Raw genomic sequence first — 18,095 nt, forward strand, 5'->3', positions numbered from 1 at the left:
CTGGGAATTTCCTGTTTCTACAGATTTGCAATGGAGGATTGCAAAACCCTCTGACTTTGACATTTATTTTCCTAAACAGCTGTAGGCAAGATCATTTAAAAATTTCCACTTTTCCTATACAGCATTTAGGCAGAAGTGGAATTTGTCATAATGTTTGTGCAAGTGCAGCATCGATCCACTGCAGGAAGTCAGCCCCACTCCATTTATGACATGAGATGCAAAGCAGCCTGATGCTGCGTCAGTGGGGCTGATGGATGCAGAGATGGAGCTCCCTCTGGTGGCCAAGGCAGTTCACTGCACTCCAGTGTTTTCTGCAGCAGTCATTTGTGAGGCTGCTGCTTACAGGCTGCTTCTTCCAGGCTGCTGCTGCTTCCAGGCTGCTCCACTGGTTCACGGAAAAGTCTCTCTGCCAGTAACATCTATGAAGTGCTCCATCACCTACTCAGCCTGCAGTCCAGGATTCAAACCGGCCACCGTGTGAAGGAGTGGAGGTTGTGGAAAATCTTTTAAAGTACTAATGGAGGGGAGGGGGGGTGACAATATCCTTCATATTTACCCATTTCTTACAGTTCTGACAATTTAAGCACTCGGTGCTTTGCTGCTCGTCCTCAGCCGACTGGGCTGCAGAGGAGGCGGGGCTACAGCGTGACGCAGACACAGGGGTGTTTCAGGCACACGGGCAGGATACCTTTGTTGATCTGGTGAAACTCCACCAGCTGCAGAAGGTCTATAAAAAGAGTCACGCCATCGTCGATGGTGTAGTACTTCCTTCCCCCCTTCTCAAACTGCAGAGGGAAAAACCGAGGGGGGGTTAGCGCCGCCTTCAAAAGTCAGGGGGAGGCGGAGCCGTGGTAACTTACAGGGATCACCAGGTAGTGTTTGGCTTTCAGCTGGAAGCACAGCGACAGAACGAAGCACTGCTCATGCTGCTGGCTGCCTCGGATCAGGAACATCCTGAAAGAGAAAACGGAGGTTCTTCTGTCCAGAGGGAATCCTGCAGGGTTCAGCCCTTCACAGAGACCCCCCTGCTGCAGAGGGACGCGCAGGAGGTCCACAATGTTCACCTCTGTTTAGGAGTGTTTTATCATAAAAATATCTACATGTTTTCTTCAGAAGATCTATGGAGGTTAGCAGGAGCATTTCTCACTTGGAGAGCTGCTGCTAAAAACAAAAAAAACACTTGGAATTAAAAGCCAAAAGGAAAAGGATTCACCAAAAACTCCAGAGGCTTTCAAGGCACCTTTATGATGAAGACCTGTCAGCGTGTGGTGAGACTTTAAAATAATGTTTTTTTTATTATAAATCTTATTTGTTCTGCTCCAAACCCGTCAAGCGTGATGTGATGCTCAGAATTATTGAAATCCCCTCATCAGGACGGCGCCTCACCCGTCCACCAAGCCTTGCTTCTCGATCAGCCTCTCTGCTTCCTTCCTGGACACGCCTCCATGGAACCACGGCTGGCTCTTGTGGATGGCTGCGAACAGAACAGAACCAGAACCCGTTCAGCATTAACGTCCGCGCGGCCCGGATCAGGACTGCTGACGGGGACTCACATGAGGGTCTGGCCGCAGAGTTCACGGTGGGCAGACTGCACCTCAGGGCCTCTCTCTTCTGTCGGGGAAGAACATGAGGAACACTCGGGTTCAAAGCTCAACACCCGTTTGCCCAAGGGCGAGCCTTAAACCCTTTCAAAACTCAAAGTAACACTCCTGGGTTATTATGAGTTTTCATACTTTGATTTTGATAGAGTACGTTCCCAAACATCCTGTTTAAAGTACTACAGCCCCCCCCCCCCCCCCCCCCCCCCCAGGGTTGTGGACCAGAGACACCCGCGAATAAGGAGAACCCCCCCACCCCTACCCCGCAGCCATAGAATGTCCGTCACTGATCCTTCATCATCAGAAACCTTTCTGAAACATTTCTGATGCTTTGTAAAACTTTTCTCAAAGAACGTTGGACATTACTCAACATAAAGAGTTTCTTTTATTCAGCTCGACAGACTGTAGCATACAGTACTTTATAATACTCTGTGCCTTAAAACCAGGAGTCCGTGTTTCCTCCATCAGTTTAGTGCCAGAGGTCCTGCACCGCGATTTTAGCGTCGGGTACGGCGCGTCCGTCCGGCAGCAGCGTGTTTTGAGCGTCACTTCTTCCTTAAGAGGCCAGTTTCATCCATCATTCATACATCCGGATGATAATTATTCTCTGTGATCGTCTTCCTCAGCGTTTCAGGATATTTTCCGGCTACTTCTTAGTCAGCTGATGCCATTTCTCCGTGCAGGGGCACAGGAAGCTGGCGAGGAAGCTCAAGTCATTGTTTCTCAATCCCAAACATTTAGGAGCTCCTTCATGTTTGAGTTAATCCCACAATTTAACTCCACTACATCTGCCTCCACTGAACCCTTCCAGCCTCACCCTCCAGGCCTGACCCTCCTCCATCCCCACAGTCTGGGCCTCCGTCGGGTTCTGGATGACCCGTCCTCCAGCTTTCCCTGAGAAGTCCATGGCCACCAGGCTGGACTCGGCCTGCACACACGGGCACAGTTGTAGAGACGGAGCCCAGAGGATTCCTGACTCTGCAGCTTCATGTTCAGGGGCCTCACCTTGAGGTCTGTGGGGGCAGAGCTCTCCAGGCTTCGCGGCGTCGACTTGGACAGCTGGTAGTTAGACTGGAGCTGCTTCCCGTGCTGACACAAACACACAACCACCATGACCGTCCTGCTCTGCACAGGTATGAACGGAACAACCTCATTTTGCTCAGCAAACATCAGTGAGAACCTTGAAGAGCCGAAAGGCCGACGTCCAACACGTGCGCGTCTGCTCGTTCTCAGCACACAAGACCTTCAGGTCCTGGACCCGGGTGGGGTTTCTGGACGGCTGCGAACAGACGTGTGAAAAGACAGCCGTCATCCAGAGGCAGCAATTCATCAACAGGAAACGGGACCAAAAACGTACATTTACGTCAGACTGCTTTCATAATGCTTCTACAAAAAAAGTAAAATCCATTTTCTATACAAACACAGAAAATGTATTTTATCTTTTGTTTCTGACCAAAGATCTTCTCAGACCAAGGAAATTTCTTCCACAAGGTAAACTTTTAACTTTTCTTAGATACCAAATGTATTGGTGGATGCTTGGTCATAAACTTGGAAAGAAATCAAACTGTAATTTGTGACAACAATGAAACAAGATTGTTTTTATTCTTTCCATCCTTGAATTGTTTTAACCCTTAAACATGGCGATGTCCATCTATAAGCCACTCTTTGACACACCGAAGCTCATCGTTCACACGACCACAGAGAATCAGCGATTCTGATGTGGACAAAAGACACTTTTCATATCGGCACAAAGCCGTTTTTCTCCGCAACCAAATCAGCTGATTTACGTTGACTACATGAACACTGCACTAGTGTAAAGGGTTGTACATCAGCACAGGGCTGCTGTCGCTGGAATTACGTGAATTGGGTTAAAAGTTGAGGAGTTAAAACAGTCGACAGCATGTCAGCACTGGAGACAAAGCTTTTGGTTTGGGATTATAGCAATCTTTAAAGTGTTGTCCTTGAGAGGACCTTCATCATCCGTCATTCTCAAACGCACACCAACATCCTCCTGAGAACTGAGCAGCTCCTGATTCAGACGGACGGCGGAGCAACAGTGTGGAAAAGCTTCAGGGAAAGCTGATTTAGCTAAAGATTTTCAACATTTCCTGGTTTTCTCGCTTCGTCCACTCCCGTTTTGTGGCGTGGAGAGGCTCACCTTGATACAGAAGGAGAAGTCTGTCGGAGCTCCGTAGAGTTTCCGGCTGTTCACCACAGTGTAGACGTTGAGATTGTCCAGGTCGGCCACGCACTGCAGGTGCCGAGGCTCCTGGTTCCCAAACACACAAAGCAAAAGCCGTTTGAGGGTCTAAAACGTCAGCGTGGAACACAGCGCACGGCCACATCCACACCTCTGAGGAAGCAAGGACAGGTTTTTTGGGAGATGAATATTCAAACGTTCAAAAACAGCTTCAGTCCGCGAGTCAAACTGAAGATGTGACCGTCAAAAAGAAAAATGAAATATTGGTGCACTGCAAGGCTGAAGCTCTGCTAAAACCTGGAACAGGTTCATTAAAGGAGACTCAGCTCACTTCAGGGGCGCGTGCATGTGCGCGTGCATGTGTATGTGTTACCCGTCTGGGAGCCATGCCTGTGCTTTTCAGGAATGTTTCAGTTGTTTTGGACGCACATTTCCACGGCTGTACGCTGCTCTTTGTGCGTAAATGTAAATCTTTTGTAAATGGGAATTTTCGCCTCCAAGTCCTGCTGTCCTGACCTTAGAGGAGCCTTTGGTGGAACTGTAGAGTCCAGAACGTCGGAGAAAGAAGTAAACTTTCTTCCAGGCCTTTCGACTGGGTTCTTTCATGTGCAGGAAACCCTGGATCTCAGGACACGTGCCGGATCTCAGCAGATTCTGAGGAGGAGCAGATTCCTTTTACACCAGAGAAACATCATACTACAGAAAAACCGTCATCTGAAAAAGCTAGAAGCTAATCTACATTAGCCTCTCTTTTTGATCTAGCTGGAGTCAGACCCATTTTCTGTTCTTCCTTCCTTCCCAAGGTTTCTCCCGTGTCGGCATTTTGCGCAATCTCTCCATCTGGAAATGGATTTGATAATCTGAATACCATCAACAACCCCCTTATCCAGGTTTAGGAACAGAAATGCAGACCCTTCCTGTCCAAACAGGATCCATCAATGACCCATGGGGCGGGTGGAGGTTGATGCGTCTATCCCAACTGTTTGTGGATGATCTCAAAGACGTGCAGCTAATTGAACATTTGATATCTAAATTTGGACCGGAGGATTTCTGATGCAACTGCTGACAGCGAGAGGCGGGGTTTTTACGTTTGTGGAGACAACCTGAGTGGTTAAGACTCAGACTGGGAGACGGTCGCAGTTCAACCAAAAGCTAGATGCCTGACTTCCCTGACTGAGCAGAGTGCCTGCAGCCCTTTAACTAAATAGGTGGCAACAGAAATGTCTGCCATATAAAGTTGCCCCACAGACAGTCCGACCAGTCAAGGACACAGATAGGCGGAAAACACGTCTGCTAGCACCAAGAACTGTTATCTAATCAGCATCTCTCTGACTGAGGGAAGTGGCCCTTAGGGTTCCCATAACGTCTCCACTCCAGAGGCTGAGAGTCTAGTCCTGGTTACTCTGGCACCTCGTCTCCTTATCACCTAAAGCTCCTGCTCCAACAACCCCCGTCTACTTCTGATGCAAGCAGAGGGCAGATTATTTTTTTCCCTCTCTTTTCCTCCTCTGGCCATCCTTGCTGTGGCAATTGTGTTGAACTTGCAATGACAGAAAAAGGTTCAATGGTTCAATTAAAGACCTTCAGGCCGTGTCTCACAGCCACTGCATACATTTAGTGCATATGTCATGGATGAACATTGGTCATACGTGAACACGTATGAAAAAGTTTGAAAAGTTGTGGTTCTTTATGATTTATATTCACAGATGAATCACAAATGAACCACGTTAAAACCACGGAAAAAGTACAAATAAATGAATAATACAAATAATATGTGCGCCGTATACGTGATCTAAAAGTTATACATCTGTGGTTCATGCGTGAAAAGTCTGTTAGACAAACGTGGAGCAGTCGTGGAAAGACACACATTTGCATCTCATAAGAATAACGCACAGTTGAGTAAGATTTGCATAATAATTGTGTATAAACCAAGTAAAATATGCATAAACTACATACGATTTGCAATATAATTGTGTATAAACTACGTAAAATATGCATAAACTACGTAATTCTCAACCAACCAAAAGTTCTGAACCGTCGCCTGAAACCCTTGAACTGAAACTACTTTAGGTTTAAATCGACGAATGACGAACACGAGAAACATAAATTACATAAGATCACACATTTATCACGAAAGAACAACGTTTTATCTGTAGAAAATGTACGTAGTGGCTGTGTGACACGGCCTTAAGTCGTCATCATGAAAGGGTTTCTGCTGTAGTCGGATTCAAACGGTGTTGTTGTTGTTCTGACTGTTGCAGGAGAAGGCTACTAAAACCTCTACGAGTCAACCAGCATCGAAAACTCAAAGTTCTCCTCTTTGGTTCTGAAGCATTCATCGGGTCTGGTTTTAGACACTTTCTCCTGGTGGGCTGGTTACCATGACAACAGTGTTGCTTTGAGATGCAGAAGGAAAAAGTGCCACAGCTCCACATGGGAGAGAACGCCTGTGGTTGCTTTTCACTGGTTGGTTGTGTCCAGCAGAACGCCTCCCAGGTATTTTCTACAGAAGATCAGGCCACTGAGATCTAAAATCATGTTTAATTATTGATTGATTACCTGTTTTTTTTTATTGTAAATGAAGTTTGACTAGATCAGAACTGTATAACTCTATAAATTATGGCTGTAGATATTTACATAAATCTATTCCAATAAGGAGTCCCTTCCTTCAGCAGGAGAGAAATGGGATCCTCTTTCCATCATCAAACCTTTTACCTGAATGAGCTCTGAAGAAGTCATCCCCTTGCTGACGTCAGCGCTGTCGGAGATCATGCTCTCTGGAAAGAAAAGCTAACAGAGAAAAGAGAAGAGCCTCAGAATTAAAAAGGTCCGTTTTGTTCTGATGGGTAGGGCTCAACCAAACCGTCACTCTTGGACTACTGTTCACTTGGACGGAGTAAAAACTCTGGTCTTTATGCTGATCTTAGGGGTTGTGCTTACCTCCTCTCCAGTTAAGAGAGTTTGAACTGCGGTTATCGGGTGTGAAAGGCTTTTTGAACACCTTGGTTGCTCATCGGACCCATGCTTGGTTGGTGCAAGCAACATGCGAGAGGACAAAATAAACTGTTGCCTCTGATGCTCAACCCGGGCAACCATCAGGTGAACTAGTTCCATAAAGTGTCTGGATTATTAACCGACTTCTTAGGATCTTCTGTTATCAGAGACTGTTGTGTTTTTCTACATACCTGACATGTTTGGACGGACGTCTTCGACGGCCGTCCAAACATGTCAGGTATGTAGAAAAACACAACTACTAACAAAAGCTTCCGGTTTGTAACAGCAGAGCGCCGCGTACCGTGGGGTTCCTGAAGAACTCGTACTTGGCGTAGTTTTTGCAGAAGGTGAGTCTCGTGTCCCCTTTTAAAGACCAGGCGGCCTGAACCTCCAGTACGACTTCGTGGTCCTCCAGACATCGCTCTGCGTAAAAAAAAAAAGACAGCCGAAAGCGTCAAACACGGATGACCTGCAACTTCGCAGGAGAGGTTTGGGCTCAGAGTTTTACCTAAAGCCAGAGCGGGATGATGTTCGAAGAGAGCCCAGCTCTCCTGATCGCTGCAGTGAGCCTGGTGCACCAGCAGGTGGCACACCTCGCGAGCCGTGGCTCTTCGAGAAACCCACACCGACTTGCAGTTGTTGTCCTCTCCGTAAACCTTTATCAGCTAAGAGAAAAAACACAAAACGTACGTTACGTGAAATTTAGCAGGCCTGACCCTCCACCAACACGCCGTGACCCCTGTTACAAAGGTGCTCAAGATACCTGAGAAATTCAACACTTCCACTTTTGTTTATATATAGTTTACAGCATTTTCACCACCAAATGATGCCACTTAATGCATGATGCAAAAATTCATAACATTCATCACGGTCAATAAATAACGTTACTGTCAAATTATGATTTTGTAATTATAAACAGTATATAAATGTTTATACTAGGGCTGTACGATGAGGAAAACTCGCATTTTTAGTGATCAATATTGTGATTACAATATAACTTGCGTTGTCACGGTAATGTGACAACGCGCTTCAACGCTCCAACCTCCGACCTCGACTGCAGCGGCAAAGGACAGCGATACATCTATGCTGATGGTCACGATGTGTAAATGAAGGATCAGTTCAGAGAGAAAGTTCATCTCTTACCGCTTAATTTTGTCCAGATGATGAAGATAAAGTTTGTTTTAAAGAAGTGATACAGAAAATTTAAGATATGTGACCGGAACTACTCTTTTAGGTGTGCATTATCATTGTGGTATATCACTTTTTAATGCACACCCAGCAGCCAATCAGAATCGAGTATTCACCCGGACCGTGGTACAACACAATGTAAATTATGCTCCAAATGACCCTCATCTACATAGGAGGTGAACATCTAACATAAAAGGGCTCCATCTGATTGGTCAAATGCATAAAGGGATTCATTTGATTCGTCACTTTAATGTCCCACTCTGATCTTCTTTTGATCCTTTTTCAAAGCGTTCCCAGTAGTTTTTTTTAAGATGATGATAATGCTGTTTGTAGGTAAAACGAAAAAACCTGAGCTGTTTTCTAGGACATAATTTCTGCAGAGCAGCAGGAGTTCATCAGTGGGCTGGACTGTTTTCGTGGCATAACATCAATATGTTTACTTGCTCTCCCACTAGCTTACAGCCTCTAAAAACCCCAACCAAAAACGGCAGCAACATCCAGCTGTCCAGTTTTGATCCAGACTCCAGCTCAGACCAGGAAAACAAAGACGTTCATGGATCTATTTGTCTGACAGTGGATGATCAGAATGGAGCAGAGCGGGGACAGACGACTGCAGCTTCTCGGTCACAGCCACAGGCTTTTTCCAAAGGTTCCTTCCTGATTCACTACTATTTAAAAAAAAAAAAAAAAAAAAGAAATATCTTCATTTTTATCTCAATTCTCTTTTCTATCTGTCCATCATCAGAAAAAAACGCCCAAAACACAGTTTTCATCATAATGGGTCTTTTAAGGGGTTACTTTATGTCATTTTCAAAGACCTACACATTCACAATGTGTGCAGTAATTTAATAACCATTGTCTAGTACTGGTGTGGTTTTTTCACTGGAACCTGAACCTAAAGAGTTTTGTTTTTTGTATTTTCTTCTGACACTGCACAAAAATGAATGACGCGACGTCTTCAGACTGTGGATTAAGGATTACAGACCAAACACGTTTTCAAAAGACTGACCTATTCCAAATAGAAATGAAGGCACAACTAACATTTTTAAAGAAGTGATCAGGATTTTTTTACCAGCTCAAAGATCAGAAAATGAAAAACACTGGAGAATAAAATCTTTGTAAATATAACCACTAATGCAAAAATGTCGAGAAGTTTTAATGAGGAAAAGAAGCGGTCAATTCTTTCATCCTCAACCATTTTAAGACAGAAAAATTAGCTGCCATTCATCTGATGACCAAGTCAACAATCCTTTTTTCTTTTTCTGTCAGGACTCTGACAAATTTAAATTCTTGGCATTGAACGTAAAATCATCACAAGGGCGCCTTAAAACAGTTAAAAAATTAAGGAAAATGAAAAGTTTTAAATGTGATTTCTTTCTAATCTAAATAAATCTTTTAAAAAAAACAAAAAAATTCTGTTTAATATTTTAATCTAAAAATCTTTTTAGATGTGATGATTATAAAAGGTAGTTATGTGTCATTATAACGTCTTATTTCAAGGTTCAAATCTCTGATTTTCTATGATCACGTCGTTGGTTATCGTTTCATCCTCGGTTTGCCAAACTCTTCTAACCTTTATTGTTTTTAGAGTACGACAAAGGACAGAGGGAGTGTTGGACAGCGCTGTGCCTGAAACATTTATGCATTTTGTTCTAGTTTTGTTCTTTAAGCCTCATCTGCATCACGAAAACTTAAAAAAAGGGGGGGGGGGGGGTGAACAAACTGGTTAAGTCGAAGGAAAAAGTTGAAAAACAGGAAGTTGCTGAACTTACAAAATAAAGCAGTTTGTCCTGGAACAGAAATATCATCTTTCTTTACTTTTCATTAGAATCTGTTAGATTTTCACTTCTTTTTTTTTTTTACCCATGAATATAATCATCTTCAGTAATCTATTGACCGCAGATGATGGACGTCCTTCAAGCACCTACAGCTAAACAGACTTTTCCATTTTTCTATTTTTCTTTTAACAAGTTCCCCTGCAGTGTTCAGACCTTTTTATTTGAGCCGCTCCTCTTCACTTACTCAGTAAAAAGCTGTTGCCGTCTGCTTTGAAAGCTGCAGCTCACGAATTTCCCTCCCTGATCGGAGGATCCAGCAAAGAATTTGCCTTAAATAAACAGACGACAGAGTTTGCATTTTGATGTTTGTCTTCAGGTTTTATTTCTGGCTCAGAGTCTGATAAGAGAGACGAGCAACACCAGCAGAAAGCGTTTCTGAACTCACCTGTTCCACAGGTGGACCGCACAGAAAACCTCCCAAAGCACAGCTATAAAGACTGTTTCTATGTTAGGTTTATCTTTGAGTCACAAAAAGAGAATTGGAAAATCTGTTTGCATTAGAGGCTGATCAGGAGCTCGTCACAAAATCTGCTTTAAAATTACTTAAATATGAATAGAAATCGTTTTTGCCATTTTTAAAAAATACACAACAGATCATACGTATGAACAAAAAGAACAGGAAATGGCAAAGCTGTAAAAAATACTGTTTATGGCGTCACGAAAACCATAAATGTTTGGGCTTAAATCAGAATATGCGGATCCTCCAGACCAAAACCATCTATTTTCTGATGGACTAAAACAAACGGATCCATCAGTCAAACCAGGACTGTTCTTTCTGAGACCACTTTCACTCTGCGTCAGTACTTCCACCTCAGAGTCCTCAAACCGAGTCCGAGTCCTAACACCGAGTCTGAGTCCGAGTCCTCACACCGAGTCCTCACACCGAATCCTCACACCGAGTCCTCACACCGAGTCCTCACACCGAGTCTGAGTCCGAGTCCTCACACCGAGTCTTCACACCGAGTCCGAGTCCTCACACCGAATCAGAGTCCTCACACCGAATCAGAGTCCTCACACCGAGTCCTCACACCGAGTCCTCACACATAGTCCTCACACCGAGTCCGAGTCCTCACACCGAATCAGAGTCCTCACACCGAATCAGAGTCCTCACACCGAATCAGAGTCCTCACACCGAGTCCTCACACCGAGTCCTCACACCGAGTCCTCACACATAGTCCTCACACCGAGTCCTCACACCGAGTCAGAGTCCTCACAGGCAGCATGCGAGTAACAAGAACTGAGATCCGCTGAAGGTTTAAATATTTCGGATAAAGAGCAGCCCTGGGAGTCCTGAATCAAAACATCCCTCTACAATTCCAACCAGATCTGCATTTAAGAAACTCCAACATAGCCAAGCGTTCGGTTTCCCTGATTCACACCTCTGTGTGTCATTTCTGATTCGACTCCTGGAAGGCCAGATTCCCGCTTATACCATGGTCACTAATGAAAACCAACCAAACAAATACAGCTATCATGGTGTCTGAGGACTAACCAGCGGAGGAAAGAGGTTCTAAAGCATCAGTTCAGAGGGAAAGTTCTCCTCTTCCTGCTTGTTTTTGTCCAGATGATGAAGATAAAGTTTATTTCAGAGAAAAACAAAAGTCCATCAGTAGTTTCCTAGATCGCTTTGATTGAAGAAAATCCACCATGAACTCTGATCAATGAATGTGGATCGACAAACAAACTGTCATTAATTAATGATAAAATGATTTATAAACACATTTATTCTGTACCAAGCAATAAAGTAACCAAGACAGAAGGACAGACTATTTAAATGAAAGTCCACTGTGGCGTTGATGGTCAAATGGGGCAGAGGTCCAGTCCCGTCCATCATGAGAGACATTTGAAGGACAGATCTTAACTGTGGAACGTCATCTTTCCACCAACATTCCACGTTTCTGTCGTTCCGGTTGAAGTTTAGACCAGAACAATAGTATAGAACAGGGGTGGGCAAACTGCGGCCTGGGGGCCATACGTTTAATCTGGCCCGCCAAACTGGAATAAATCATATTGATAATCCTTAATAATGTTTTATTTTCCCAGTAGTTTTGGTGTCTGCCCGTAGATGCTGCACCACAAATAAACTGGCCTTTGTCTCATGTGGTGTTGGAAGATTTGTTGTTGTTTTTTTTTGTGCATCTTCCGAGTTGGAAAATCCTTCTTCCCATCATTCCAACACCACATGAACGCAGCATTTCTCTAAGTTTACATTTTTTTCCTTTTTTCAGTTAATATATGTCCGTTTTCAATCAAAATGAAAGTACATCATCCACATGGTTATCTCTTTCTCTCATGAGGTGGATTACCGAAACACTCCACACCTCTGGTTCGGCCCGTGTGACAAATTTTAGAACCCTTTGTGGTCCCAGAGTCAAAAGGTTCCCCCCCCCCTCGGTATAGAACATCGGGATATGTGACCAGAACATTGTTTTAGGTGTCCATATCACTTTTTAATGGACACCCTGCAGGCAACCAGAATCCAGTATTCCACCTGACTAGGCCTGCACAATATACCGCAAATTTATCGTTATCGCAATATCCAGCTCTGCAATAGGCATATCGCAAAAGACTGCGAATATCGCAATAAATCGTAAACCCAAAATGTGTTAAAACAATCTTATGGCAGCTTGAACCTTTTAACGAATCAAATAAATCCCTTTATGCTTTGACCAATCAGATGGACGCCTTCCCATTGTTGACCAATCAGACGGAGGCCTATTATGTTAGATGTTTGTCACCTATGTCGATGAGGGTCATTTGGAGTGTAATTTTAAACTGTTTCTAATGAAATGGGAATGATGTTTTTGGCATTTTTCTATTTTTTTATATACCGCAAATTATATCGTTATTGCAATATTAATCTCTAATATCGCATATCGCAAGTTTTCCTCATATCGTGCAGCCCTACACCTGACCGTAGTATAAACGGATCAATGAATACTGTTGATGATCCACGTTTATGGTGAGAGTGTCCAAAGGGTTTAGGTGCTCTTGCATCACCAGGCCGTCTTCTTCTGATTTAAAAACAAACAAACAGGTTTGATCTATTTTTAATCTCGGGGAAGAACCGGGAGTCTCAGTGTTTACAGAATCTGAAATCCTGCTCGTCTCAACAAATGAACACGTTTGTTCCTTGTTTGCAGACAAGAGTCTGTCCTTTGTCTCTGAGATGAGGGTTCCTCAGCGCCAGACTCGCTGTGACTCACAGTCTGCACCATCATCAACGTGGAAACCTGCTCAGCCGGAAACCTGCAGGACTCCGTCTGCTCAAACCTAACCGGTTGGGCGAGAAATCTCTGAGTCATTACGCAGAAATAATCCGGGAGGACGAAGAGGGAACATTCTTTCTGCGCGTTGGAAATCTTTTGCTTTGTTAGAAAAAGAAGAAAAAAACTTTCTTTTGAGCAGCTCATATCGTGTCTGACCCCCTTCTGCTTCGTTCAAACCTTTCAAAAAGGTTCGTGCCAGAACAGCGTCCAAACTTTGCGGCCGCAGTGAGAATCCCAGATCCTGAACGGCCAAAAGAGGCAAAGAGCCAGGAAGGGGTTCGGATGTGAAGCCCAACATCACCTCATCGCCTCTGAGCCTCCTGGACGCTGCAGCCGTGCTGCTGGAAGGCCACCAGATCAGACTCCCACTGAGGAAACTCCTCGTCCTCATTAGTCTTCATCAAACAGACCCCCAGTCATGGCGTGAGGACGTGAAAGCACAGCTTTCCTTAAGGAATCTGCAGCTGCAGGGCGGCCACTTCCACAGAATGTTCAAACAAACACACAAACGCCGAGGCTTACGTGCTTTTGGCTGGACTCTGGCGGGAGAGAACTGATGAGCAGAGGAGACTTGGCGAGGCTGCACAGCTCCGGAAAGGGGTTGGGAATGGAGGGAACAGAGGAGGAGTACGAGTCGCTGCCCTTCATCCTTCCAGCAGGAAACAGACAAAAACAATCTTAGAAATGTGTTCACTGAAGAGAAAAGACTCCATCAAATTGGTTAAGAAAAGATGTTTTTCAATGATTGTTGAATGAGAAAACAGACAAAAAATATTTGAATTCTGGATTTTATACTTAATCTATAAGGAGTAAATGTAAAGCAGCACTTGCAATACGAGGCCCCCTGTCCTTTATAAAATAATCTGTTTACAGATGTAAACTGGATTAAAATAGGAACTGGCTCAAACTCAGACTTTTATTGGACGGTTTTCTGTCGGGCAGCTGAGGCCAAAGCCGTCCTCGCGTGAAGACGTCGCCTCTCGCCGATGTTTAACGTCCTCCTTCATCTTTACTGTGACACGAAGGACAAACATTTCCGTGCGCTTTCATTCAGATTATAGGCGGGAACTGTCCCAGACCAGAATGAACTCTGACCTGAGGGTTTTGGTTTCTGCCTTGAGGTGCAGACGTTTCAGCTTTAGGTTCAAACTCGACCTCCAACATCAACCCAATCACTGATTTACCAAAAATCCTGAGCGGAAGGTGAGGATTTTCAGATTGATTATTTTATCAGCAGCAAAACAAACAAACTGTGACTCTGCTCGATGCTTTTACTTGCAGTGGATTCAACTGAACAGCTGAGCAAACAGATGAGAGCTGAAGGCCTCTTGTGTTGGACACATTTTACTTTAACAACAGGGGTTATGAATGTTCTGACACACGAGGAGTATATTTGAATAAACCCCTTTTGCAATGTAGGCTCACTTTATTCATTTCATAAACCATAATTTTTCTTTGAATATATTTTCCCAATAAGGACAGTCTGTGTAGGAACTGGGCAACTCAAATAAAAAAAAGCTCTGATTGTTCTGCAGCTCAGAAATATTTCTCTCACCTCTTATTCACTTCTAGAACTTTATTTCCTGATCAAGAACTCCTTTATAGTTCCAAAAGTTTGGATGTTGAAAAGCTGTTTGAATAAATATTCATCTCTGTTGTTCTTGATTCAGGTTTTATAAAAAGCCAGAAGAAATTCCATATTATTATTATTTAAAAGAAATGCCTTCTTATTGATATATTGTCATTGTATTAATAATAATAATGGAAAACGACAGCTAAAGTCACTATAAAGCTTCAGCCAACACATTTACGTGTCTTAATTTATTTATTTTTTCATAATTTTCCAACTACAGCTTCCTTTCAACATTTTTTGTTGCATCTCTATCTGAGAAGTCCATACATTAACAGCGTGAGACAGAAGTTTTGGTTAAAGTTCTTCATGTTTTAGGAACAAGTTAGCTTTTGGTTTGTTTGGCTTTAAAAAAAAAACAGAAGGAAGGAAATGAAGAAAAAGAAAATGTTGCACACATGGATTTCTTCTGCATTTAAAGTAAATGAAATATATTTATCAGTTTTTAATCTTTCCAACTCAAAAACAGAAGAGGAAAAAAAACCTTTGGTTTCTATTTCACCAGAACATTCAGTGTAATTAAAAAGCAGACTTTCACTTTCTGAAATGAGAGCTTTAATCCATGGACACCAGTGAAGATCACAAATTATTGAAGAAAAAAGGTTCAGAGCACTGTCTAGTGGGTCTAGATGACCCATCTCCCAACGTTAAAGTGCCTAGGATAGCACAAGGGTTACAGACGTTGGCTAACTGGATCTAATCTAGAGGACAAAGTCCAGCCGGAACAGCATCAGGATCAGCCGTCTTCACAGAAACCTGCGTCCTCTTTCAACATCCTTGAGTCACAGACTGAGTCAACATTCCCATTGTCCCACAGTCACAGGGCTCGGCTCCACTGTTTGTGTGGCCTCAGTGAGAGGCGTCAGCGGCGTCTCATACCTGTTGGAGGTGATGCGGATGGGCTGGGAGCGGTGGACGGACGGCGAGCTCTCCACCAGAGGAGCCAAGCTCAGAGTGGAGCTGAGCATCACAGGATCTGCTTCAGCAGAGGCCTCCTTCCTCTCAGAGCACTCAAACACTTCTGTGTAGATGCCCTCCACCTCCATCATGTCAGCTGGAGGGACAGAAGAGAGCGAGGCGCTGTTTGTTTCACAATAAAAGCACACCCTTCCTGTTCAGAGGGGAACAGCTGTGGGCTGCAGACGCTACAACCGACTGGACGACAGCCAGAGAAAGCAGCATCACGGTGACTCAGATTCACAAGTATTTTTCACTCCGAGTTTATTTTTAAACATACGACAGCACAAGAGAACGTCACTCGTGAACTGTTTATCACTCGTAACTTGATATTCTTGTTTGGGTAAAAATAATATAAAAAACAAGTACACTAATCAGAGACAAAAGGATTGACACGTTTCATTTCAACGGTGGAAGCAGATTAACTGACTTTTGGAGGAGATTTGCAGCAGAAAATGGGGGGGGGGGGGTGTTCCTATCTGTTTTCAAGTTTCTACTGGACTCAATGAGGTTAAAGCAGATTTTCACACAGCCTGTTGACCTGTAGCCACAGCTGATCCAGGTGCCTTCAGGACCGCTCCTCACCATCCCATCTATCAGTGGAAAAGTTTCCACAGGCAGTTGTGTAAACAGGTTCTGACATTTCAGTTCATGTCGCTGGAATCAAATGCAAACACGTCTCTGACGCACAACAACAACACGCAACTCCTAAGCCCACGTTCTGAGCAGCTCTGTGGAAAAGTTGGGTCAACTGTGACTCACAGCAACAGGCTGGTTTCGGGTTCAGCCCAGAAGGATCGATTTGAAATGTCTCATGGAGCTTAGTGCTGAGTAAAGCTGTGTGTGTCGTGATTATTTCAAGTTGAAGAGTCAGTTTCACCTTTACTCCACTGAAACCCATTAACATCAGCTGCACTCTGTCCAAATCCACCAGGGGTTTTATGCTGCCGGTTAAGCACTAAACCCTCCAGCCCGTCCCACATCAGGACACAAAAACAACAACCAGCTACCGGGTTGTTGTTGCTTAAAATAGACGCGTGGCAGCGAGCCAGAAGAGCCTCTGAACACTGGATCAGTGACTACAGCTCTGCTTCACATCATCTCCCTGCTGCTGCTGCAAAGATCTGAGCAGGCAGGAAAAGATGCAACTACTCACGTTTGAAATGCATGACATGAGTCAATGCTGAGTATATGAGCAATTTAAACAAAAGGGCTACCTATTCTGAGAACGTTATACTATAGAGCTTTCACTGAAACACATTTCACTTGAAATTTATTCTTTTGCAGTGTTAAAATTAAAGAAATAATAATAATCTATGCAGGAATATATACCAAAATAATCTACTTAATCCAGATTTTGTGCTGAGTTTAAAAACATTATTAAAAGGAAAAGAAGAAGAAAAAAAACAATCAATGCTTTTTAAATATAAATACTTTTCTCAAAAGAATTTTAACAAAAAGGGCAAACAGTTGATTCTTTAACCTTTGAATCCAATAATGTCAGATTGAATCACAAACACTCATTTCAGTGCAGATGATCATCGATCCATATGGTCCATAGGTGTCTGGTTCCACGGTCACGTGCGGTCGGATTACATAAAAACGTAGGAAAATCGAGAGTTTGTGTTCTTGGTTAAGGTGAGAGCAGAAGATCACGTGACCAGAGAGGGGCCTCCAGAACTTCGACCCGAACCCTTCAATCCCGCACATCCACGCGACAACAGCCTCTGGACTCAGTCCGTCATCACGAAAGCAGTCCGCACCTGTTGGAACCAGCTGGCGCGTCGGCGCCTGCGTGGACTCACCTGTGTGTGTGTGTGTGTGGCGTGAACGTCGCGTGGCCCTGCGGCTCTCACCAAGCAGTCATCGCCGCGCGCCCTTTCGGGGTCTCGGCTTTTGGATCCAAGTCAATCAAACGCTGAAGGAAGCCGCGAAACCGCAGGCGAGACAGCGAGACGAGCGTCTGTGCTGGGGTGGGAGGAGCCTGTGGTCAGGTGCGCCTCAAACTCCCGCCCTTTTCCACCTGCGCAGTGCGTGCACGGTTCAGGTTCAGATCAGGAACGGGGGATTTTCGTGATTTACTCAGATATAGAGGAAGTTCCCGGATGGAACGTTTTCATCCACATTCATATCATTTAAAGCCTTTTTCCAGCGGTAGAAAACCAAGCAGGTGACCTGGAGGTGACCTCCAGACATGTCTGCTCATCTGAATCCATCTTCACCTGCGCCACTGTGTAATCGCTTCTATGTTCAATAAAGTTAAAGGAAGAAACCACCTTTACCTCACCTGCACTCACAGGAAGCTTCTCACCACCGTCCTTCCCTCGTCAGGTCAGGTGAACTGTCAGTCACGCTGGTCGAGGTTTCAATGGTTTTTGTTGTTTCTCAGACCAGCCGTCTTATTGGATGTCTTCTCAGTCC

At 44.1% G+C, this 18,095-nt stretch overlaps 1 protein-coding gene across 3 annotated transcripts; it reads right to left on the reverse strand.

Moving 5' to 3' along the window:
- Window positions 1-356: 356 nt before the first annotated feature.
- LOC101166170 (growth factor receptor-bound protein 7) lies at window positions 357-18,056 on the reverse strand. 3 transcript variants are annotated; one of them, XM_020712064.2, is made up of 16 exons: window positions 17,962-18,056; window positions 17,489-17,697; window positions 15,597-15,774; window positions 13,610-13,736; window positions 7,301-7,457; window positions 7,094-7,215; window positions 6,514-6,588; window positions 4,315-4,452; window positions 3,757-3,867; window positions 2,779-2,877; window positions 2,604-2,687; window positions 2,416-2,526; window positions 1,554-1,611; window positions 1,387-1,474; window positions 861-954; window positions 357-785 (listed from the first exon to the last, which is right to left on the reverse strand). In XM_020712064.2, exons 3-16 carry the CDS (start codon window positions 15,764-15,766, stop codon window positions 639-641), a joined length of 1,581 nt encoding a protein of 526 aa, XP_020567723.1. In that variant the 5' UTR covers window positions 15,767-15,774; window positions 17,489-17,697; window positions 17,962-18,056; the 3' UTR covers window positions 357-638. The 3 variants fall into 3 exon arrangements, with proteins under 3 accessions (XP_020567723.1, XP_020567724.1, XP_011486832.1); XM_020712065.2 differs by having other exon boundaries at window positions 15,597-15,771; window positions 17,480-17,697; XM_011488530.3 differs by lacking the exon at window positions 17,489-17,697 and having other exon boundaries at window positions 15,597-15,771; window positions 17,962-18,049.
- Between the last annotated feature and the right edge of the window lie 39 nt (window positions 18,057-18,095).

Source organism: Oryzias latipes, chromosome 19 (genome assembly GCF_002234675.1).
Source record: "Oryzias latipes chromosome 19, ASM223467v1".
Lineage (NCBI taxonomy): Eukaryota > Metazoa > Chordata > Actinopteri > Beloniformes > Adrianichthyidae > Oryzias > Oryzias latipes.